Consider the following 25445-nt stretch of genomic DNA (forward strand, 5'->3'; position numbering starts at 1 on the left):
TGTTACTGAGTAATGAATGCACCTGTGCACCTGCTAGATCACCTGGGCAATGTGTTACTGAGTAATGAATGCACCTGTGCACCTGCTAGGTCACCTGGGCAATGTGTTACTGAGTAATGAACGCACCTGTGCACCTGCTAGATCACCTGGGCAATGTGTTACTGAGTAATGAATGCACCTGTGCACCTGCTAGATCACCTGGGCAATGTGTTACTGAGTAATGAATGCACCTGTGCACCTGCTACATGACCTGGGCAATGTGTTACTGAGTAATGAATGCACCTGTGCACCTGCTAGATCACCTGGGCAATGTGTTACTGAGTAATGAAAGCACCTGTGCACCTGCTAGATGACCTGGGCAATGTGTTACTGAGTAATGAATGCACCTGTGCACCTGCTAGATGACCTGGGCAATGTGTTACTGAGTAATGAAAGCACCTGTGCACCTGCTAGATGACCTGGGCAATGTGTTACTGAGTAATGAATGCACCTGTGCACCTGCTAGATGACCTGGGCAATGTGTTACTGAGTAATGAATGCACCTGTGCACCTGCTAGATCACCTGGGCAATGTGTTACTGAGTAATGAATGCACCTGTGCACCTGCTAGGTGACCTGGGCAATGTGTTACTGAGTAATGAATGCACCTGTGCACCTGCTAGGTGACCTGGGCAATGTGTTACTGAGTAATGAATGCACCTGTGCACCTGCTAGATCACCTGGGCAATGTGTTACTGAGTAATGAATGCACCTGTGCACCTGCTAGGTGACCTGGGCAATGTGAACTGTTTGGGACAGAATTGACAACCACTGAAATATTATCTAGAGAACTCAATAAAAAAAAGACCAGTTGTTAGGACTGAATATAAAATGGGTCAATGTCATGCAGAGTGCCACCACACTGGGAAAAACATCGCTCATTTGGATTTATTCATAAATTAGAAGGATGATTGGTACAGCCACAGTGTGCTGTAAAATATTGAGTTTAATAAAGCATTTCCTTTCCGTATGTTTTCCACTGGCGTAAAGGAATTAAAAACGGGAAGCAAATATATATTTTTTAGATAATTTTTCACTGTTGCTTCAGTTTGTCTTTCCAGATTTCCAGTCACATCAAAGACAAGTTTTCAGTACTACAAACTTGAGGAGGTTCTCTTCCTTGTGACTAAGTACATCTACTACATACTATAGTGCATGAATTTAAAACAGATGGACTCAAAACAAAACGGAAAACAAAATATATCATACTGGATATACCGCCTTTTGTTTTCCCGATACCAATATAAATCTGATGAACTCCATTTCTCATTTTCTTGATAACTGGGACACACCTTTGTATGGACAGTGAACTTCACTTTGTCTCTCTCACTTAGTGCATCGGATATATCAACCTGCAGAGTGGCATCAGGCTGCAGTTCTACATTAATCGCCCGTGGCTAAAAGAATGAAAAAAAAAAATCATATTAATGATAGAAGAGAACTAGGTCATTTGCAGAAATAGCTGTGCAGACAAACATAGCTAACACCACATATTCTGACTTCTACAAAATATTCTAAAATGTCCACTTAATCTACAGTGCAAAGTATACCAATATGAAAGACATTTTGAAACATCCATGTGTTTTTATATGTAAGCGATGGAAAGACTAATGATGTATTTAGTTGCAAAGATATGTAGAATTAGCGCTCTAATTTATCTCCTTTGTCAAACATTCATTGTCAGTGGTACACATTTATTCCCCGTCTTATAATGGATACAGATCAGGGCCCTCATTCCGAGTCGTTCGCTCGGAAATTTTCATCGCATCGCAGTGAAATTCCGCTTAGTACGCATGCGCAATAATCGCACTGCGACTGCGCCAAGTAATTTTACAATGAAGATAGTATTTTTACTCACGGCTTTTTCTTCGCTCCGGCGATCGTAGTGTGATTGACAGGAAATGGGTGTTACTGGGCGGAAACACGGCGTTTTAGGGGCGTGTGGATAAAAACGCTACCGTTTCCGGAAAAAACGCAAGAGTGGCCGGAGAAACGGGGGAGTGTCTGGGCGAACGCTGGGTGTGTTTATGACGTCAAACCAGGAACGACAAGCACTGAACTGATCGCAGATGCCGAGTAAGTCTGAAGCTACTCTGAAACTGCTAAGTAGTTTGTAATCGCAATATTGCGAATACATCGGTCGCAATTTTAAGAAGCTAAGATTCACTCCCAGTAGGCGTAGGCTTAGCGTGAGCAACACTGCTAAATTCGCCTTGCGAGCTATCAACTCGGAATAAGGGCCCAGGTGTGGGCGTTCATGATAAGAACATAAACAAACAGGAATGAAAATGGACGGTATGGAGGAAGCAATTTTTATGTTATCTAATTTTAGGTGGTGTAGAATACCGCTACAATGTTTAGGTTGACACCAAATGGACAACATTCAATACGTAGACAGATACAAAAGGTCAACCGATAAAAAGTTGACAGTGATTAAGGTCAACAGTGTCAAAAAGTCGACATGACAATGATTAACACAAGTTTTTCAGGTTTTGTTTTTTTTATCAAATCTTGTGTGTTTGATAATATATTTGGGGGGGGGGGGGGGGGTTAAACTACACACAATACAGTATGTGCCAACCCACAGCATCAAGGTGTCCTCATTATCAAGTGGGTCCCGAACACTATGGATCAAGTCCAGGGCACAAGTCCCCCAAGTCAGCACAGGCCAACTGCCCCAAGGCACCGCACTAGTGAGAGGTCGAAACATGTATGCTTGCTAAGTTTCGGGCAAGGTGGCTTGCCCTGCTTCGCTCACCAAAGGTTACTATTCTTAATCGTAGTCCAGATGGATAGTAAATGAAGCAAATTTGGGAAAACATGTAAAAAAAAAACGTGTCAACCATATGGTGTTGACATATGCACAGTCGATCTATCAACCAGATGTTATAGAGCCTACAAGGGCTACAATGTCATCTCTATGCTGACGATCTACCTTTCCTCCCGTGACCTCTCCCCTGCTCCCCTCACTCATATCTCCAACTGTCTCTCTGCTATCTCCTCCTGGATGTCCCAGCGCTTTCTTAAACTTAACATGTCTAAAACTGAGCTGATCTTCTTCCCTCCCTCACGCATAACCTCACCTCCCACAATTTCATTATTCATTGATGGCACAACTATCTCCTCTAGCCCCCAAGTGCGATGTCTTGGAATAAGCCTGGACTCCTCCATCGCCTTAAAACCACACATTCAGTACCTGTCACAAACCTGCCCTTTCCATCTCAAAAACATCTCCAGGATCAGACCCTTTCTCACCCAGGACGCTACGAAGACCCTCATCCACTCACTGGTCATCTCCAGATTGGACTACTGCAATCTCCTCCTATCTGGCCACTCCAATCTATCCTCAATGCTGCTGCCCATCTCATCTTCCTCACTAAACATACTACTTCCACATCCCCTCTCTTGCAGGACCTTCACTGGCTACCCTTCCCATTCAGAATCCAATTCAAGATTCTCACACTCGCCTACAAAGCCCTCACCTACTCTTCTCCCTCTTAAATCTCTGACCTTATCTTTCTTAACATTCCCACCCGTCTTCTATGCCCTGCTAATGCACGCCGTCTCTCCTGCCAACTGATTACCTCCTCCCACTCCTACCTACAAGATTTTGCACGTGCTGCTCCCTATCTCTGGAATTCTCTACCTCTCCCCATCCAACTCTCCACCTCTCTGCAAAATGTCAAACGGGCTCTCAAGACCCACTTCTTCACCAAACCCAGCCAACTCTCCTCCTAACCCTCTTGTCTATGCTCACTGTCTACCCCTTCTGTGTCACCCACGGTCTGTTAGCACCGCACCTTTTAGATTGTAAGCTCGCAAGAGCAGGGACTTCTTCCCTCATGTGCCTTTCCTTTTCTTACTTCCACTCTTATACTCCCTTTGATGGCACCTAAACCCTGGTTTTCTATACCTGTCCTACATTGTCTTGAACTGTAAGTGCTGGTTTCTTGTTTCCTCATTTGATTATGTAATGGGTGCTGCGGATCCCATGTGGCGCCATATAAATAATAATAATAATAATAATAATATAGTTCATGAAGATGGAATACCTTAGGGAAGGGGGGTAGAAGGGGAGTAGAAACAACATGTCACTGTCACACTGATATACCATAAATGAGTATTTGTTACCTAATTAACAAAACAAGGAACCACCAGGTGCAGGCAGTATATTAATTTTAGTTTGATGTGTTGTTCAGGAGGTTACACAAGCACAAGGTATGCAAGATAATGGGGGCTTTGTTAGTAAGCACATCAAGCTTTCTTGCAGGATGCAAAATGTTATGTTTTCTCCAGCACAGAGCATAGATTTGGTTAATGCTTTAATATCCACATATCCCTACTACCCAGCTGCCAATTATTTATTTATCTGGGTGGGAGAAGGGGGGTAGACAGTTTAATTGAATAGTAAAAGGCATTTGACACCATATAGTTTTCCTACAAAAGAATGATCAGAGTCTCACATCACCACTCTTTGCGGTTTCAGAAACCTGCTTCTACCGCTATCTAACTCAGTCTATGGCTTCCTATATGGCTGCATTGTCCTCTTCAAACCAGGGCACTCTCATCTACTGATACACTAAGGGCAAGTGTGAATATTACCAAGACCTTACTACTGTAGCTACAGGTGCTTTATCCCCACCCACAACAACATAAAGGACCTCATGGATGAGCAGAAATGGAAAAATGTTATAGAAATGATAAACATTTCAAAACTTCATTATTATTTGTTTTGTGTTCACATTCACAGTGGTCGTTACTATTATGCTTCATAAAGTGCCAACAAATTCCGCAGCACTCAGGGAGACCATAGAGGGACATATCAATGGAAACAAAAGGAGTGAGTACAACGCTCACTGCAATTTACAATTTAAGATGAACACTTTGAAACAGTCCACTTGTAGGCAAACTTCACTTCCCAGTTCAGGTTTCCCACTACAAGGCTGGACACACTATTATCATGTTCACCAGTTTTGTGTGCGTGCGTGAAGAACTCGAAACCCCAAGCATGGACCAATAATACATAACTGTTTTTCAATTGACATTGCTAATCATTTATTTGAACATGAGGGAGTGGAGAGTACAATGAGAAATAATATCCCTTTTGATAAGAACACAAACGCCTCTGTGTGCTTTCCCCTGTACAATCACTGTTCTTGCTCTCTGATCTCAAAAACAAAATCGTATTTGCAGGTAACAGCAGTCTACACTGTAGAAACCTTAGAAGGCTATTATGCATACAATAATGAGGTTGTTTTTGTTAATGCTAAAGAATGATCTGTAACAGCACATTAATTTGATCTCATAAATATTTGACAATTAATACAAATACATAATGAGATTAAATTAATGATCTCCAAAATCTTAAGTATTTGGAAAGAACATTCAGGTTTTAGGAAATTATGCAAATCTTTAGGTCTATTTTTGGCAAGTCTTTTTGAGTGTTAAATGTGGACCAAAAAAATTCCACTTGATCAATTTCAAAGACTTTAACAATTTGCAACAATTTCATAGACTTTAACATTCTTATGTACATTTCCTTATATAGTCCTAGAGAATGAGAGACAGATTCTGATTGGCTGCGATAGGCAACACCACCCACCACTTGATCAATTTCACAGACTAACTCCCTCCAAGGCATAGTGAATAGACCCTATTGTATCAAGCACATAACCGAATTTGGACTCAGAAACTTCTATATTTTGGGCATTAACAGCCTCATAAACAAAGTGGCTGAATCTGTACATTTGTATTTTTTGGTTCTCTGGAAGCGGATATATTTCTGGGAAACCCAGCAAGTGATTTGCTATGTCGATTTTAACCGATATGAATGGCAGCATGGCATTTTGAATTAATTAACATATGCCATGTTAATTAACCTTACAATTGGGGACATTTTTACTTTTAAATTGAAAGAACTTTGAAAATGAGCAGGAATGTAATGGTATTTAAAACTTGTTTGCCGTGTTCTTATAGTTATTAATGAACTGCAGTGGCTGCAGGCTACCGCATAAATCAGTAACTGTGATAATAGGAACATAGGAACAAGGCCTAATACAGTACACCTGTAACCCTTCTGGGAGTAGCAGTTTGTAAACTGAAGATGATGGATAATTGTGGACAAAGGACCTTATTCAGGTTTGCTAGCTAACCACAAAAAGCAAGCAGCTGGGCAAAACCATGTTGCACTGCAGGTGGGGCAAATGTAACATGCAGAGAGAGAGGGAGAGATTTGGGTGGGGTGTGTTCAAACTGAAATCTAAATTGCAGTGTAAGAATAAAGTATCCAGTTACCATTCACAGAAACAATATATCCTAACAATATAACTCATACTGTATATATAATTGAACAGACAAACAAAATAAGAAAGCTAAGCCATTACAAGTGTTTTATGAGGAATTACTAATTGTTTTAGAATAGTTTCTCAATTATTTGAATTCTAGCATAAAGAATTTTGCACCAGCACCATAGCATGGAGCCGTTTACTGTAAGGGTATTATGCTATGGAATTTCCTGTCACATGATATGTGAAAGGCAAATTCACCAACAGACTATAAAAATAGATTCAATCCCCTTTGTGGGTTTGTTTGCTCATGAAAGACTGAACTGAATGGTCCAGTGTCCTTTTTCAGTAACTAATCTCCAGATTTATTATTTGCCACTGAATTGTCAATATAAATGAAAAGTGGCATAATCTGGAAGGAAAAAAAAATGTTGTTTAAGTAATACTGCAGTTTCGATCAACATGGGATAATATGTGGTGGTTAATGTGGATATAGGATGTATTTGCTGAGGAATTAAAGGCATTTTACTGGACAGTTTTACACTAGTCTTGTGAAATTAACACATATAACAGAAAGGAATATGGCTCAGAAAATGATTCTTAGTATTCAACCAATCAGGTGATTGGTTCCTGTTGCATCACGTGACTGGTCCTGCTTCCTGCCCATGAATAGCCCCTCTCTCTGTATTTGTGCACTACATGGGGACAATTCAGATCAATGTACTGTACGTAATTTGCCATTCTGGCCAGCAAATACAATCCATCTACACCGTGATTTGGGCTCAGAATGATGCCAGGCATGCACATTGCACTGACTTGAATTCCCACAAATTATTCTGTAGAGGTCACATAAATCATAGACTTCTGTGAAACAATGTCTAATATAACTGTGTATGGCACTTCCTAGTCCGAGTTCTAATGTATATTAAAACTCACAGGGAACGGAGACAATAAGTCAAGGTGCTTCTATACAGATCACAGAATTCCAAAGTGACTTTTATTGCCAGTATTAATTTCCAGTAGGAAAGCAGTAGCATTATAATAAAACAATAACACTGCGCCTCACCTCTATGGGGGGATTCAAGTGTTTTGCACTTTGGAGGCCACTACATGGCGTCCGACAGTGCAATTAAAAATGTTGCTCCGTTTGGGTACGCACAGCCACCGGCGCTGACATTACTGTTATGTTGTTCTGTCACACTGACGGACTGGTAACTAGTAACACATAATTACACATTACCCTATTCACAACTGAAGTGATGACATCATCGCAGTTTATATAAGTATTATTTACAGGCATTTAACCATATATGCCTAAACCTAGCCCCCCCTCCCTGCAGTCTAAACCTCCCCTCCCCTGTGTCTTACGTCTCCGGCAGCCCGCAACAGTTGTTCGGGATCCTGGTAGTCGGGACTGTGATCCTAATCGGGATTCCGGCATCGTATTTCAACTGCTGGGATCCCGAGCGGTTCCCATTCGTCAGGTTTGCCAGAATTTTTGCCATTTAGCACATATTAAATGCCTGGAATACCTGTTAGATTGTAAGCTCATTTGGGCAGAATCATCCTTACCTTCATGTCATTGTATGTTATTTGTATGACTGCCTCAATGTACAGTATTGCGTAATATGTAGGTGTGTTAGAAATAAAGGATGATAATAATTATAGACAGACAAATAAATAAATGTCTCTCTAGGGCATGGTAAGATGTGCCAGCAGGGCAAAGACCTTTATAGATGATAGCACAAATCCTGCAACACCAACAGACCGCTCAATCATATAAATACAAGAACTCAAGTGGTTTTGTTACAATAGCCGTTTTCCTGGCATATACATTTATTGCATGGATAGATACAAGCTAAACATTGTCATTAATTCCCAAGGGTTTACTGTACTTATTAACAAACTCCAAGAAATCTGCCAACAGAGAGAATTCCAAGCACGTTAAAAAGTGGAGTGAGAAGAACATGGTTTGTACTTTTTTTTTTTTTTACATTAAGAATCAATCTCTAACCCCGGCAATAAATGTAATCCATTGGTGGATAAAATAAACAGAAGAGTCTGTAAGCAGGATAACGGAGTCTGGAGACCATTGCCCACAAAACAAACGAGTGGCAAATTATTGGCACGCCAGCCATACATTTTATTTTGGTGAACAGGCTACCTGGTTCCTGAGATTAGTCCAGCACTAGTATAATCCATACTGTGAGGACAGAATTCACATTACCGATTGGCAATCATTTGTTTTTCGGTGCATAGGTCTCCTGAAAAGAACTTCAGTGACCCTGTTGTATTATGCAAGCACTTAAATGGTTAAAAACAAGAAGAACCGGATTCCTACTGTATATCTGGAGAGATTCTACAGTGTCCTCTCATCGAGATGCCTGACAAGAGTGAGCCGCCAGGTCCCATGTGACTCTGCTGGTGTTGGACATACTTTATTTTTGCCAAAAATGTGATGCGGCTAGGACTAGGAGACTGTGCCGATTAATTTTACATGTGACACTTGTATATCTGTGTGCGACTGAGTTGTATACGAAGCACAACGGAACTTGGCATGAAAAAAAGCCACAGCTGCTGCATCGTCGCACACAGATATATAAATGTTGCATATCACATTCATCAGCACAGTCTTCTGGTGCATCCTAGTCGCATCACATTTTGGGCAGAAAAGACACCCAACGCTAGCAAAGTCTTACAGAACCTGGCATGCCAAGGGATGTTTTGTGCGACTGCAGCCATGATGTATGAGGGCAGATCTGTAATTACAACCACAATGCAGTGTGTCCAACTTTCTAATTGCTGCATTCTAACTTTTTGTACATACTGAAAACCCCCAAAAGTTTAAACATTTTGTTTATATCACTGTTATATTCTATATGGTGCATCACAATACTCCTGTGTGTGAGTGTTAGTGCTTTCAGTTCCATGGTTTGCTACGTGTAGAAAGTATGCACATGATTTCAATTTGGAAGCACAGCATCACTCATTTTAAACATGCCGAGTCAACTTTGGACATTTTTTGACCTCGGCATACAATGTAAGACATAAAAGTTTCCATCAAACGCAAAAAAAATGGCAAAACTTCCTGCATTAGCCTTAAAAGTTGCAGATTTTAAAGCTAGCCATGGTTAGGGTGTCTTGAAGACAGAGTTTGGGATACACTAACCTGGGGGAAGAGGAGGGGATGTGGCCCAGCACCTATGCACGCCGATTGCGGGGAATGGGTTTGTTGGGTCGACCCTATTTAGGTCAACACTCATTAGGTCGGCCACTATTGGTCGACAGGCAGTAGGTCGACACATGGAAACGGTCAACATGGTCGGCAGGTCGACGTGGAAAAGGTCAACATAGTGGGGGGGGTTTTTTTTGGGGGGGGGGTGTCATTTTCTTCGTAAAGTGACCGGGAACCCCAATCAGTGCACAGTGTCCCCTCACATGGCTTGCTTTCGCTCGCCATGCTTCGGGCAAGGTGCATCGCTGCGCTCGGCACGTTACTATTCCCAATCGTAGTCCACGTGGATCGTTAAGTATGGAAAAGTTTAAAAAAAATTCATTTTTGGGGGAAAAAACTCATGTCAACCTTTTGCTGGTGTCAACCTAATGTATGTCAACCAATAGTGGTCGACCTATTGAGTGTCGACCTAAGTAAGGTCGACCTAAGGACTGTATCCTGATTGCAGAGCCTATGTTTGCACTTTTTCAACATCAATAATCAATTTTATTTTATTTTTATGAAACACCTACAAAAATTCTCTTTTTTATTTTCAACCCAGGATTTCTGCATGTGTGAATGCAAACTTCCTGACACTAAGTCCTGGGTCCAGACGGTGCTCCTTACCAGGGTTAGGGGCGGGCTGAGGTCCGGGAATTTGCTAGCTTGCTAGACCAGTCAAACTCTAGGGTCACATGTCTGAAAGGGGTTTAAGTGAGAAACAAATGCGTACACTCCAATTACTAAGGGGACATATCTGTTGAAAAAAGGGGACACTTTCAAAACAGGATGCCTCCATATAGGTTTGTGCCAGTATGGAAGAAATATGCCGGGATGGGATCTCTTCCCCATCCCTTGAGATCAACAGTTGTCAGCAGTACAGGTGGTCACAAGACGATCAAATTTGAAACAAGTGTCCCCAGCTCTCTAGGTACCAGGATGGAAGAGGTAGGGCACATAAATCTGGGCATTCGTGTGCCAACTGTGAAGCTATCAATTCAGCGCACTATGGATGCAATGTACCATTAACATTGCAAGTTTTATCATGGTAGTACCATATATGGGTGATATGCACACAGCCCCACATGGGGTGAGGGGGGGGGGCACACTGTATACAAACTAATTCTAACCATAGTTTGGTATCCCTATACTTTGGAGAAAAAATAGGATTTTAATTACCTACCGGTAAATCCTTTTCTTGTAGTCCGTAGAGAATACTGGGGTTCCATTAAGCACCATGGGGTATAGACGGGTCCACTAGGAGCCATGGGCACTAAGAATTTTACAGTGTGGGCTGGCTCCTCCCTCTATGTCCACCCTACCAGACCCAGTCTAGGAAACTGTGCCCGAGGAGATGGACATACTTTGAGAGGATAGATAACGATAGTGGTGAGATTCCAAACCAGCACACACAAACAAGAGGAAAGCCATGCTAACCAAACTTGAAACAGGAACCGTAACAGCTGAAACAAACAACAATACTTAACCAAGTAACATTGCATGAAGAACTAAGCACCGGGCGGGCGCCCAGTATCCTCTACAGACTACGAGACAAGGATTTACCGGTAGGTAATTAAAATCCTATTTTCTCTTACGTCCTTGAGGATACTGGGGTTCCATTTAGTACCATGGGGATGTACCAAAGCTCCCAAACCGGGTGGGAGAGTGCTGAGGTTCCTGCAGAACTGATTGACCAAACTGAAGGTCCTCAGAGGCCAAACTATCGAACTTGTAAAATTTAGCAAACGTGTTTGAACCTGACCAAGTAGCTGCTCGGCAGAGCTGTAAAGCAGAGACACCCTGGGCAGCCACCCAAGAAGAACCCACTGACCTAGTCGAGTGGGCCTGAACAGATTTCAGAACCGGCAAGCCTGCCGTGAAATAAGCATGCTGGATAGTGAGCCTGATCCAGCGTGCAATAGACTGCTGTGAAGCAGGATACCCAATCTTATTGGGCTCATAAAGAACATACAGTGAGTCCGTCTTTCTGTGGCGAGCTGTTCTCTTCACATACACCTTCAAAGCCTTCACAACATCCAAAGACTTTGAAGTAGCAGAGGTGTCAGTGACAACCTGGACCACAATAGGTTGGTTGATGTGAAACGCAGACACCACCTTAGGAAGGAATTGCTGACGAGTTCGGAGTTCACCTCTGTCCTCATGGAAAATTAAATAGGGGCTTTTGTGAGATAACGCCCCCAACTGCGACACACGTCTTGCTGAAGCCAAGGACAACAGTATGATGGTCTTTCGCATAAGATATTTAACATCTACCTCCTGTAACGCTCAAACCAGTCCGATTGAAGGAAATGCAGCACCACATCGAGATCCCAAGGTGCCGTGGGATGCACAAAGGGAGGTTGGATGTCCAGAACACCTTTCAAGAACGTCTGGACCACAGGCAGAAAAGCCAATTGTTTCTGAAAGAATGGACAAGGCAGAAATCTGGACTTTTATGGAGCCCAGGAGGCGGCCCACATCCACTCCTGCTTGTAGAAAAAGCAGGAACCATCCTAGATAGAATTCCACCGCAGAAAATTTTCTGCTTTCACACCAAGAGACGTATTTCTTCCAAATACGATGGTAATGCTTAGACGTTTCCCCATTCCTGGCTTGGATCATAGGGGGTAATTCCAAGTTGATTGCAGCAGGAATTTTGTTAGCAGTTGGGCAAAACCATGTGCACTGCAGGGGAGGCAGATTTAACATGTGCAGAGAGAGTTAGATTTGGGTGTGGTGTGTTCAATCTGCAATCTAATTTGCAGTGTAAAAATAAAGCAGCCAGTATTTACCCTGCACAGAAACAAAATAACCCACCCAAATCTAACTCGTTCTGCACGTTATATCTGCCTCCCCTGCAGTGCACATGGTTTTGCCAAACTGCTAACGAAAATTCCTGCTGCGATCAACTCAGAATTACCCCCATAGTCGGGATAACCTTGTTAGGGATCCCTCTCCTGGCTAGAATAAGCCGTTCAACTTCCATGCCGTCAAACGTAGCCGCGGTAAGTCCTGATAGACGAACAGGCCCTGTTGCGGAAAATCCTCGCAAAGAGGCCACAGATCTTCGAGGAGCATCTCCAGAAGGTTCGCGTACCAGGCCCTTCTTGGCCAGTCCGGAGCAATTAGAATTGCTTGAACCTTCTCCCTTTTTATTCTCTTTAGAATTCTTGGGATCAGAGGAAGTGGAGGAAACACGTACACCATCTGATAGACCCATGGAGTCGTCAGGGCATCTACCGCTACTGCCTGTGGGTCTCTTGACCTGGAACAATACCGCCTGAGCTTCTTGTTGAGACGAGAAGCCATCATGTCGATCTGTGGATATCCCCATCGACTTGTCAAGCACCAGAACACTTCCGGGTGAAGGCCCCACTCCCCCGGGTGCAGGTCGTGTCTGCTGAGGAAGTCTGCTTCCCAGTCGTCTACTCCCAGAATGAAGACAGCTGACAATGCCACAGGGTTTCTCTCTGCCCAGAGGAGAATTCTTGACACCTCTGACATTGCTACTCTGCTTTTCGTTCCGCCCTGTCAGTTTACGTACGTTACTGCCGTCACATTGTACGACTGGACCGGAATGGCCCGATCTTGAAGAATATGTGAGGCCTGCAGAAGGGCGTTGTATATGGCCCTGAGTTCCAGAATGTTGATTAGAAGGACGACTTCCTGACTGGACCATCTTCCTTGAAACTGCACCCCCTGAGTGACTGCTCCCCAACCTCTGAGGCTTGTGTCTGTGGTTAGCAGAATCCATTTCTGAATTCCGAAACTCCGACCCTCAACGAGGTAAAAAGTCTGTAGCCACCACAGAAGGGAGATCCAGGTTTTTGGCAACAGATGGATCCTCTGGTGCATGTGAAGATGCGATCTGGACCATTTGTCCAACAGATCGAGTTGGAAGGGTCTTGCGTGAAACCTTCTGTAATGAAGAGCCTCGTAAGAGGCCCCCATTTTCTCCAGAAGGTGAATGCATAGATGCACAGATATCAGAGTTGGCTTCAGGACATCCCGAACTATCAACTGGATTAATGTCTTTTCCAACGGAAGGAACACCTTCGGCGACGCCGTATCTACTATCATTCCCAGGAATGGGAGCCTCCGTGTTGGCTCTAGGTGAGATTTCGGGAGGTTCAAAATCCACCCATGACCCTGGAGAAGTTTGGTTGAGAGAGCAATGCTGTCCAGCAACCTTTTCTGGACGGTGCTTTTATCATGAGATCATCCAGGTACGGAATTATGTTCATTGCCTGTTTGCGGAGTAGAAGCATCATCTCTGCCATCACCTTGGTGAACACCCTCGGTGCCATGGTGAGGCCAAACGGCAGGGCCTGGAACTGGTAGGGACAGTCCTGCAGTGCAAACCGTAGATAAACCTGATGAGGTGGGCAGATCGGAATGTGAAGGTACACATCCTTGATATCCAGAGACACTAGGAATTCCCCCTCCTCCAGACCTGAGATCACCGTTCTAAGAGACTCCATCTTGAATCTGAACACTCGGAAGTACGGGTTCAACGACTTGAGGTTCAAAATTGGTCTTACAGAACCTTCCTGTTTCGGTACTACAAACAAGTTGGAATAGTACCCCTTGTTTAGCTGATGAGGTGGAACTGGAGCAATGACGTGAGTCTGTACGAGTTTTTGGATGGCATGTTGTAAAGTTATGCTTGCTTCTTGTGAAACTGGCAAGCCTGATTTGAATAATCTGTGAGGTGGGAGCTCTTCGAACTGCAGTCTGTAGCCCTGGGAAGTAAGATTTATGACTCAGGAATCCTGGCACGAATTTGACCAGATTTGACTGAAGAATTGTAGGCGTGCTCCCACCTAACAGCCTTCCAGGCACTGCGGTCCACCGTCATGCTGAAGTCTTTGAGGAAGCAGAGCCTGAGCTCTGTTCCTGAGTATCTGCAGTGGCTGGTTTGCGTGGTTTACCTCTTGCGCCGCTGGAGGACGCAGAAGCACCTCTGGATTTGCCTTTGAACTCGGACGTCCGAAAGGACTGTAACTTAGAAGCTGAATAAGTCTTCTTGGTAGGGGGGGCTGCAAAAGAAAGATACGTAGACTTACCCGCAGTAGCTTTGGAGATCCATTTGTCTAATTCATCTCCGAACAAGGCCTCTCCTGTGAATGGTAGGCCTTCCACGCCTTTCCTGGAATCCGCGTCAGCAGTCCACTGGCGTAGCCGCAAGCCCCTGCATGCCGACACTGCCAATAGCGGTGGTGCATGCGTTAAGCACGCCTATTTCCTTTATTGCTTTCACCATAAAGTTCGCAGAGTCCCGTATATGCTGCAGCAGTAAGACAACATTCCCCCTAGATAAGGAATCTAACCCCTCAATTAGGTTACCTGACCATTTAGCAATGGCTTTAGTGATCCACGCACATGCAATAGTGGGTCTTTGGGCCACCCCAACAGCTGTGTACAATGATTTGAGTGTAGTCTCAATTTTACGATCAGCCATGTCTTTCACGGAGGCTGCACCAGGAACAGGCAACACAATTTTACGTGACAGCCTAGGGACTGATGCGTCCAGTATCGGTGGATTTTCCCATTTTTTCCTATCCTCCAGAGGAAAAGGAAAAGATGAGAGCAACCTTTTAGGGATCTGAAATTTCTTATCAGGATTAACCCACGGTTCTTCAAACAGGGTATTCAATTCCTTTGACACAGGAAAAGTGACTGAGGATTTCTTTTATTACATTAAAATAAGATTCCTCACACTCCTCTATCACCTTATCAGGAATTTGCAGAACGTCTCTGTTAGCTTCTATAAAAGCCTCTATTCCCTATGACAGAGCAGCGTCCCCCCCTTCTGCATCCACCTCCCCCTCCTCCATGTCTGAACCCTCAGAGTCAGACTGCAGGATATGGGCCAGAGTTCGCTTTTGTGGACAAATGGCAAAGGACTGAAACACTTGTTTGGGGACTGAGTCTCTGTTCATAATCTCATCCACAGAGAATTTATTAGAAATATTGGAAATCATTCCTTTGAGGGAATCCAGCCACGCTGAGTCAGCCCCGCTAGCCTGAGAAGGTGCATTACACTGAGTACATAGTAGTGAGCTCCCTGGGGAAGAGGAACACTTTGCCGTACATGAAACACACTCTTTGCCTGACATATTGTAAATGTGACAGCACACACACACACAGGAAAAGTTAAAAGCACAATTAACCCACAAAGAGCCCTTCCAGGGAGAGACAGAGGTATTTGGAGCCAGCACACCGCGCCCTTACTGCTAACGCCAAGCTTAGCCGGGTCGCAGACTATGTACCCAGATTGGGGACTTAGTACACTAATAATCGCTCCCCCCCTGCTATGACCCCCTGGTACCGCTGAGGTAATCTGGAGTCAAACTGGAGGAGCTGCGCGTCCCTGTCAGTCAGCGTCTGTGTCCACTGCAGAGGGACAATAGCGCTTGTGAGCTGCTGGATCCTCTCATAGTGAAGCCCCACCCCTTCAATGGCGCACGGTCTTCCTGCTTTTTTATACTGGCTGAGGTAATTTGTTGCTTAAAATAGAGACAGAGCAGTTTAAAGGCTTTGTTTGCCAGTGTGGGTACTGTGTACGGAGACGCAGCTGTGTACTGAGTCTGGAGACGCAATCCGTCCTGTTTAGAAGCCGTGCGTCTCCGTACCCTCATGCCACCATAATGGCCAGCGACCCGCTAACCGGGACACTGGCTTAGTATTCACCACTCTTCTTACTTCTGGCTCTGTTAGGGGTGGTGGCGTGCTGCGGGAATGTACGCTTGCCATGGTGGGGCTTGCAAATACTTCTCTCAGGAGCTAGTGTCCTGTCAGCAGGGAACGGGATCATTAACCCTTCAAGAGGTTGGCCAGTCCCCAACCTAAGTCCCACGTAGCAGGCAGGCTGGTGACATCCAGACCTGCCTGAAAATAACAAACAGAAAAATAAATGCAGAAAACTCTTCAGGAGCTTCCATAAGCGTGACTGGCTCGTCCGGGCACATTTTCTAAACTGAGTTTGGTAGGAGGGGCATAGAGGGAGGAGCCAGCCCACACTATCAAATTCTTAAAGTGCACATGGCTCCTAGTGGACCCGTCTATACCCCATGGTACTAAATGGAACTCCAGTATCCTCTAGGACGTAAGAGAAAGGCAGTTATGTTTTGGACTAACATTCTAAGGGCGGTATTCAATTGTTTTATCGCATGCAGCCAGTAGATGGCATCCAATGAAGTTATTCAATTGTTGCTCCATTAGGGCTTGATCTGTTGATGGCGCCAGCATGTCAGTTCGCACCCCCGGGGGTAGCGAGCTTAAATTAGTGAAAAATTATCCATTTGAGCGCTGAAACAGGACTTGTCACTTCCATTAGTTTGATCTGGTATAGCAATATGACGTGCCTAAACCGGACATTTATGGGCGCAATACAAAAGAACAATTGAATATTGCCCTGCGATCTCCCATCACTTTAGAAAGGAGATCAGACGTAATGTAACAAGGGAATACCACCCTAACATTGCACCAATTACTTAAAAATAGATTAATGGAAAAAGATGTTTCGGCTATTTTTTTCCAGCTCATAACATAAAAAGATATGTATTCCAATATGCTTGAATAAAATGGATTGCAATGACCCTCCAATTTCTTGATATCCTCTTGTTTCGCACAGCCTCTCTTTCATTTTCCATTTATTGTTGTCTTATGTTTGCTAGTTACATTCAAATTGTTTGATGAATCATTATCGACTATGTCCAATCGATATCACATTGTTTGGTGTACCTTTTTGTTATTATTCAAAATCAATAAAAACATTTTGAAAAAAAATAAATGGATTGGGCAGACTAGGAAAAAAAATAAGATTTTACTTACCGATAAATCTATTTCTCGGAGTCCGTAGTGGATGCTGGGGTTCCTGAAAGGACCATGGGGGAATAGCGGCTCCGCAGGAGACAGGGCACAAAAAGTAAAGCTTTTTCAGATCAGGTGGTGTGCACTGGCTCCTCCCCCTATGACCCTCCTCCAGACTCCAGTTAGGTACTGTGCCCGGACGAGCGTACACAATAAGGGAGGATTTTGAATCCCGGGTAAGACTCATACCAGCCACACCAATCACACCGTACAACCTGTGATCTAAACCCAGTTAACAGTATGATAACAGCGGAGCCTCTGAAAGATGGCTTCCTTCAACAATAACCCGAATTAGTTAACAATAACTATGTACAATTTATGCAGATAATCCGCACTTGGGATGGGCGCCCAGCATCCACTACGGACTCCGAGAAATAGATTTATCGGTAAGTAAAATCTTATTTTCTCTATCGTCCTAGTGGATGCTGGGGTTCCTGAAAGGACCATGGGGATTATACCAAAGCTCCCAAACGGGCGGGAGAGTGCGGATGACTCTGCAGCACCGAATGAGAGAACTCCAGGTCCTCCTTAGCCAGAGTATCAAATTTGTAAAATTTTACAAACGTGTTCTCCCCTGACCACGTAGCTGCTCGGCAAAGTTGTAATGCCGAGACCCCTCGGGCAGCCGCCCAAGATGAGCCCACCTTCCTTGTGGAGTGGGCCTTTACAGATTTAGGCTGTGGCAGGCCTGCCACAGAATGTGCAAGTTGGATTGTGCTACAGATCCAACGAGCAATCGTCTGCTTAGACACAGGAGCACCCATCTTGTTGGGTGCATACAATATAAACAACGAGTCAGATTTTCTGACTCCAGCTGTCCTTGCAATATATATTTTTAATGCTCTGACAACGTCCAGTAACTTGGAGTCCTCCAAGTCACTTGTAGCCGCAGGCACTACAATAGGCTGGTTCAGATGAAATGCTGACACCACCTTAGGGAGAAAATGCGGACGAGTCCGCAGTTCTGCCCTGTCCGAATGGAAAATCAGACATGGGCTTTTGTAAGATAAAGCTGCCAATTCTGATACTCTCCTGGCAGAAGCCAGGGCTAGAAGCATGGTCACTTTCCAAGTGAGATATTTCAAATCCACCTTATTTAGTGGTTCAAACCAATGAGATTTTAGAAAGTCCAAAACCACATTGAGATCCCACGGTGCCACTGGAGGCACCACAGGAGGCTGTATATGCAGCACTCCCTTAACAAAGGTCTGGACTTCAGGGACTGAAGCCAATTCTTTTTGAAAGAAAATCGACAGGGCCGAAATTTGAACCTTAATAGATCCCAATTTGAGACCCATAGACAATCCTGATTGCAGGAAATGTAGGAATCGACCCAGTTGAAATTCCTCCGTCGGAGCACTCCGATCTTCGCACCACGCAACATATTTTCGCCAAATTCGGTGATAATGTTGCACGGTTACTTCCTTCCTTGCTTTAATCAAAGTAGGAATGACTTCTTCCGGCATGCCTTTTTCCTTTAGGATCCGGCGTTCAACCGCCATGCCGTCAAACGCAGCCGCGGTAAGTCTTGAAACAGACAGGGACCCTGCTGAAGCAAGTCCCTCCTTAGAGGTAGAGGCCACGGATCTTCCGTGATCATCTCTTGAAGTTCCGGGTACCAAGTCCTTCTTGGCCAATCCGGAACCACTAGTATCGTTCTTACGCCTCTTTGCCGTATAATTCTCAATACTTTTGGTATGAGAGGCAGAGGAGGAAACACATACACCGACTGGTACACCCAAGGCGTTACCAGCGCGTCCACAGCTATTGCCTGCGGATCTCTTGACCTGGCGCAATACCTGTCCAGTTTTTTGTTGAGGCGAGACGCCATCATGTCCACCATTGGTCTTTCCCAACGGGTTACCAGCATGTGGAAGACTTCTGGATGAAGTCCCCACTCTCCCGGGTGAAGATCGTGTCTGCTGAGGAAGTCTGCTTCCCAGTTGTCCACTCCCGGGATGAACACTGCTGACAGTGCTATCACATGATTCTCTGCCCAGCGAAGAATCCTTGCAGCTTCTGCCATTGCACTCCTGCTTCTTGTGCCGCCCTGTCTGTTCACATGGGCGACTGCCGTGATGTTGTCCGACTGGATCAACACCGGTTTTCCCTGAAGCAGAGGTTCTGCCTGGCTTAGAGCATTGTATATTGCTCTTAGTTCCAGAATGTTTATGTGAAGAGACGTTTCCAGGCTCGTCCATACTCCCTGGAAGTTTCTTCCTTGTGTGACTGCTCCCCAGCCTCTCAGGCTGGCGTCCGTGGTCACCAGGATCCAATCCTGTATGCCGAATCTGCGGCCCTCCAATAGATGAGGACTCTGCAACCACCACAGAAGAGACACCCTTGTCCTTGGAGACAGGGTTATCCGTAGGTGCATCTGAAGATGCGACCCTGACCATTTGTCCAACAGATCCCTTTGGAAAATTCTTGCGTGGAATCTGCCGAATGGAATTGCTTCGTAAGAAGCCACCATTTTTCCCAGGACTCTTGTGCATTGATGTACAGACACCTTTCCTGGTTTTAGGAGGTTCCTGACAAGGTCGGATAACTCCTTGGCTTTTTCCTCCGGGAGAAAAACCTTTTTCTGAACCGTGTCCAGAATCATCCCTAGGAACAGCAGACGAGTTGTCGGCATTAACTGGGATTTTGGAATATTCAGAATCCACCCGTGCTGTTTTAGCACTTCTTGAGACAGTGCTAATCCCATCTCTAGCTGTTCTCTGGACCTCGCCCTTATTAGGAGATCGTCCAAGTATGGGATAATTAATATGCCTTTTCTTCGAAGAAGAATCATCATCTCGGCCATTACCTTTGTAAAGATCCGAGGTGCCGTGGACAATCCGAACGGCAGCGTCTGAAACTGATAGTGACAGTTTTGTACAACGAACCTGAGGTACCCCTGGTGTGAGGGGTAAATTGAAACGTGGAGATACGCATCCTTGATGTCCAAGGATACCATAAAGTCCCCCTCTTCCAGGTTCGCTATCACTGCTCTGAGTGACTCCATCTTGAACTTGAACTTCTTTATGTACAGGTTCAAGGACTTCAGATTTAGAATAGGCCTTACCGAGCCATCCGGCTTCGGTACCACAAAAAGAGTGGAATAATACCCCTTCCCTTGTTGTAGAAGATGTACCTTGACTATCACCTGCTGAGAGTACAGCTTGTGAATGGCTTCCAAAACCGTCTCCCTTTCGGAGGGGGACGTTGGTAAAGCAGACTTCAGGAAACGGCGAGGTGGATCTGTCTCTAATTCCAACCTGTACCCTTGAGATATTATCTGCAGGATCCAGGGATCTACCTGCGAGTGAGCCCACTGCGCGCTGTAATTTTTGAGACGACCGCCCACCGTCCCCGAGTCCGCTTGAGAAGCCCCAGCGTCATGCTGAGGCTTTTGTAGAAGCCGGGGAGGGCTTCTGTTCCTGGGAAGGAGCTGCGTGTTGCTGTCTCTTCCCTCGACCTCTGCCTCGTGGCAGATATGAATAGCCCTTTGCTCTCTTATTTTTAAAGGAACGAAAGGGCTGCGGTTGAAAAGTCGGTGCCTTTTTCTGTTGGGGAGTGACTTGAGGTAGAAAGGTGGATTTCCCGGCTGTAGCCGTGGCCACCAAATCTGATAGACCGACTCCAAATAACTCCTCCCCTTTATACGGCAAAACTTCCATATGCCGTTTTGAATCCGCATCGCCTGTCCACTGTCGCGTCCATAAAGCTCTTCTGGCCGAAATGGACATAGCACTTACCCGTGATGCCAGTGTGCAGATATCCCTCTGTGCATCACGCATATAAAGAAATGCATCCTTTATTTGTTCTAACGACAGTAAAATATTGTCCCTGTCCAGGGTATCAATATTTTCAATCAGGGACTCTGACCAAACTACCCCAGCACTGCCCATCCAGGCAGTCGCTACAGCTGGTCGTAGTATAACACCTGCATGTGTGTATATACTTTTTTGGATATTTTCCATCCTCCTATCTGATGGATCTTTAAGTGCGGCCGTCTCAGGAGAGGGTAACGCCACTTGTTTAGATAAGCGTGTTAGCGCCTTGTCCACCCTAGGAGGTGTTTCCCAGCGCTCCCTAACCTCTGGCGGGAAAGGGTATAATGCCAATAATTTCTTTGAAATTATCAGCTTTTTATCAGGGGCAACCCACGCTTCATTACACACGTCATTTAATTCTTCTGATTCAGGAAAAACTATAGGTAGTTTTTTCATACCCCACATTGTATCAGCTAAATGTAACGCCTCCTTCATTGCCAAAATCATATAACGTGTGGCCCTACTGGAAAATACGGTTGAATCGTCACCGTCACCACTGGAGTCAGTGCCTGCGTCTGGGTCTGTGTCGACCGACTGAGGCAAAGGGCGTTTCACAGCCCCTGACGGTGTTTGAGTCGCCTGGACAGGCACTAATTGATTGTCCGGCCGCCTCATGTCGTCAAACGACTGCTTTAGCGTGTTGACACTATCCCGTAGTTCCATAAATAAAGGCATCCATTCTGGTGTCGACTCCCTAGGGGGTGACATCCTCATATTTGGCAATTGCTCCGCCTCCACACCAATATCGTCCTCATACATGTCGACACACACGTACCGACACACAGCAGACACACAGGGAATGCTCCTAACGAAGACAGGACCCACTAGCCCTTTGGGGAGACAGAGGGAGAGTTTGCCAGCACACACCAAAAGCGCTATATATATATCAGGGATAGCCTTATAATAAGTGCTCCCTTATAGCTGCTTTGTTATATCAAAATATCGCCATAAATTTGCCCCCCCCTCTCTGTTTTACCCTGTTTCTGTAGTGCAGTGCAGGGGAGAGACTTGGGAGCCGTCCTGACCAGCGGAGCTGTGAGAGGAAATGGCGCCGTGTGCTGAGGAGATAGGCCCCGCCCCTTTTCTGGCGGGCTCGTCTCCCGCTATTTAGAAAAATCAGGCAGGGGTTAAATATCTCCATATAGCCTCTAGGGGCTATATGTGAGGTATTTTTAGTCTTTATAGGTATTCATTTGCCTCCCAGGGCGCCCCCCTCCCAGCGCCCTGCACCCTCAGTGACTGCCGTGTGAAGTGTGCTGAGAGGAAAATGGCGCACAGCTGCAGTGCTGTGCGCTACCTTTAGAAGACTGCAGGAGTCTTCAGCCGCCGATTCTGGACCTCTTCTGACTTCAGCATCTGCAAGGGGGCCGGCGGCGCGGCTCCGGTGACCATCCAGGCTGTACCTGTGATCGTCCCTCTGGAGCTTGATGTCCAGTAGCCAAGAAGCCAATCCATCCTGCACGCAGGTGAGTTGACTCCTTCTCCCCTCAGTCCCTCGCTGCAGTGATCCTGTTGCCAGCAGGAATCACTGTAAAATAAAAAACCTAGCTAAACTTTTTCTAAGCAGCTCTTTAGGAGAGCCACCTAGATTGCACCCTTCTCGGCCGGGCACAAAAATCTAACTGGAGTCTGGAGGAGGGTCATAGGGGGAGGAGCCAGTGCACACCACCTGATCTGAAAAAGCTTTACTTTTTGTGCCCTGTCTCCTGCGGAGCCGCTATTCCCCCATGGTCCTTTCAGGAACCCCAGCATCCACTAGGACGATAGAGAAAAGAAGAAGATTTTGACATCACCACAGCATAAAAGCTGGTCTGGGCATGAAGGGGCAATAAAATCAATCCTGCTATCATTAAGTGATTAGGCATCACAACAGGGCAAGTCATCATGAACTTTCAATGCATATTTAGCATCAGTGGTATAATGCAGCTTAAAGCGCTGACTGATTTTTCCACTTCTCTCTGCCAATCTCCCTGCGAGTAAATTGCTGGTCTCACCTCCTCCAAACAACCATCCACTGGACCACTATCCCCAGATGGGATGGGATGGGATGGGAAGGGGGGGGGGGGGGTAATTTCAGCGCAATGTGCTGCAGGGCATGTGTACGTATTAGCCAATTACTGTAGCCACAGAATTTAAAGTTTTCCTGCAGACTGTTCAGTGCCAGAGGAGTAAGCAGGATGGAGCTGCAGCACTGCAGATGCCCTGGACCACTGTGTACCAAATCCAGTCCTTAGGGACCCTACATCGCCTTACATCTGTAGCACAGGTGCATGCATTCATTACTGACTGGCACACGTTTTACAAACTCCACAGGTGTTACTGATTATTCCACTTCTGATCCCCTGAGGAGACTTGGAAAACATGCACTGCTAGGAGGTCCCTGATGAGTGGATTTGGGTGAACCTGTTGTGCACAGACACCTGACCTAAGGAATAGAGAGAAGGGTACAGAGATCTGCAGAAGAAGGCAGGGTGGTCATGCCCACAGCCAGGGGCCATCTATATGGAGAGCACAGTGTCTGGGAACCTCCTCATGCAGCATCTGGCAAATAACGGGCATCTCCCCCCAGCACCTGTGACCACGGCCAGCTCCCTGCTAGGATATCCGGCCAGGTGCCAGCCTGATGGCGAATGAGGGTAGGTGGGCACTTACCGCTCTGTCCTCCTCTGACAGGAAGTCGGGTCCGTCATCCAGGCCTTCCTGCTACAGAGAAAGAGCAAAACACAGTCCGTTAACCACCAGCGCCTCCTCATCCCCGACATGTCCCCCCGGGGTATCTATTACTACCCGCCCTCACCCTCCGCAGCTTACCATCATGGCTGAGACAGTCACTCACTGCCAGGCAGGGGACGGGCTCCAACCGATGGGCTAGGGAAGGGGAGACGGCCGCAGGACACGTGACTGGAGGAGGGGTCACAGTGACAGCTGGATGGCGCTCTGGATGTCTGCGGTGTCACGTGATGTCGAGCTGGTATGGCCAGTAGCCATCTTTGTTGAGGGACAGCAGCAGTAGTAGCGGAGTCTGAGCAACGCATTAGCTGTACTAGTAACATAAACCTGGAAGTATTTCTGCATTGTTTGGCAATGGAAAATGAAATATACTATTTAGCGTTCACTATTTAGTTTACTAGTGTCCATGTCACCTGTGCAATGCAGAATGTGCTAATCACTGGTAGATAACAACACTAGACTATTCAATTAAACGTGAAATATCCCTAGTGGTACAATGATAGTATTTCTCTTACGTCCTAGTCCAGAGGTTCCTAAACTCGGTCCTCGGGGGCCCACACAGTGCATGTTTTGCAGGTCTCCTCACAGAATCGCAAGTGAAATAATTAGCTCCACCTGTGGACCTTTTAAAATGTGTCAGTGAGTAATTAATACACCTGTGCACCTGCTGGGTTACCTGCAAAACATGCACTGTGTGGGCCCCCGAGGACCGAGTTTGAGAACCTCTGTCCTAGAGGATGCTGGGGACTCCATAAGGACCATGGGGTTAGACGGCTCCGCAGGAGACATGGGCACTGTAAAGCTTTAGAATGGGTGTGCACTGGCTCCTCCCTCTATGCCCCTCCTCCAGACCTCAGTTGATTCCTGTGCCCAGTGGAGACTGGATGCACTGCAGGGGAGCTCTCCTGAGTTTCTCTGAAAAAGCTTTTGTTAGGTTTATTATTTTCAGGGAGCACTGCTGACAACAGTCTCCCTGCTTCGTGGGACTGAGGGGAGAGAAGCAGACCTACTTAAATGATAGGCTCTGCTTCTTAGGCTACTGGACACCATTAGCTCCAGAGGGAGTCAGAACACAGGTCTCACCCTGTAGTTCGTCCCAGAGCCGCGCCGCCGTCCTCCTCACAGAGCCGAAAGATAGAAGCCGGGTGAGTATAAGAAGAAAGAAGACTTCAAAGGCGGCAGAAGACTTCAGATCTTCATGAGGTAACGCGCAGTGGTAACGCTGCGCGTCATTGCTCCCAGCTCACACACACAGACACCACATTAAAGGGCGCAGGAGGGACGCCCTTGGCAGCATAAGTATACCTCAGATAACACTGGCAAAGTACTTATATATACTGTAGAGGCTATATAAATCCAAATCCCCCGCCAGTATAAAGATTTAGAGCGGGACCGAAGCCCGCCGTCGGGGGGCGGAGCTTGATCCTCCAGCACTAACCAGCGCCATTTTCTCCTCAGCATGCTGCAGAGAAGCGGGCCCGGACTC

The 25445-nt window shown here is 45.8% G+C and overlaps 1 protein-coding gene across 1 annotated transcript in view; it reads right to left on the reverse strand.

Moving 5' to 3' along the window:
* The window catches only part of SNX6 (sorting nexin 6), a 170505-nt gene extending 146249 nt beyond the window's left edge, over nt 1-24256 (reverse strand). The window contains exons 1-3 of the mRNA XM_063947875.1: nt 24041-24256; nt 23882-23932; nt 1331-1435 (exon numbers count right to left, since the gene is read on the reverse strand). Coding sequence (XP_063803945.1) covers nt 1331-1435; nt 23882-23932; nt 24041-24046 — 162 coding nt within the window. The 5' untranslated portion in view covers nt 24047-24256. The remainder of the gene's footprint in view (nt 1-1330; nt 1436-23881; nt 23933-24040) is intronic.
* Between the last annotated feature and the right edge of the window lie 1189 nt (nt 24257-25445).

This window comes from Pseudophryne corroboree, chromosome 12 (genome assembly GCF_028390025.1).
Source record: "Pseudophryne corroboree isolate aPseCor3 chromosome 12, aPseCor3.hap2, whole genome shotgun sequence".
In the NCBI taxonomy this organism is placed as follows: domain Eukaryota; kingdom Metazoa; phylum Chordata; class Amphibia; order Anura; family Myobatrachidae; genus Pseudophryne; species Pseudophryne corroboree.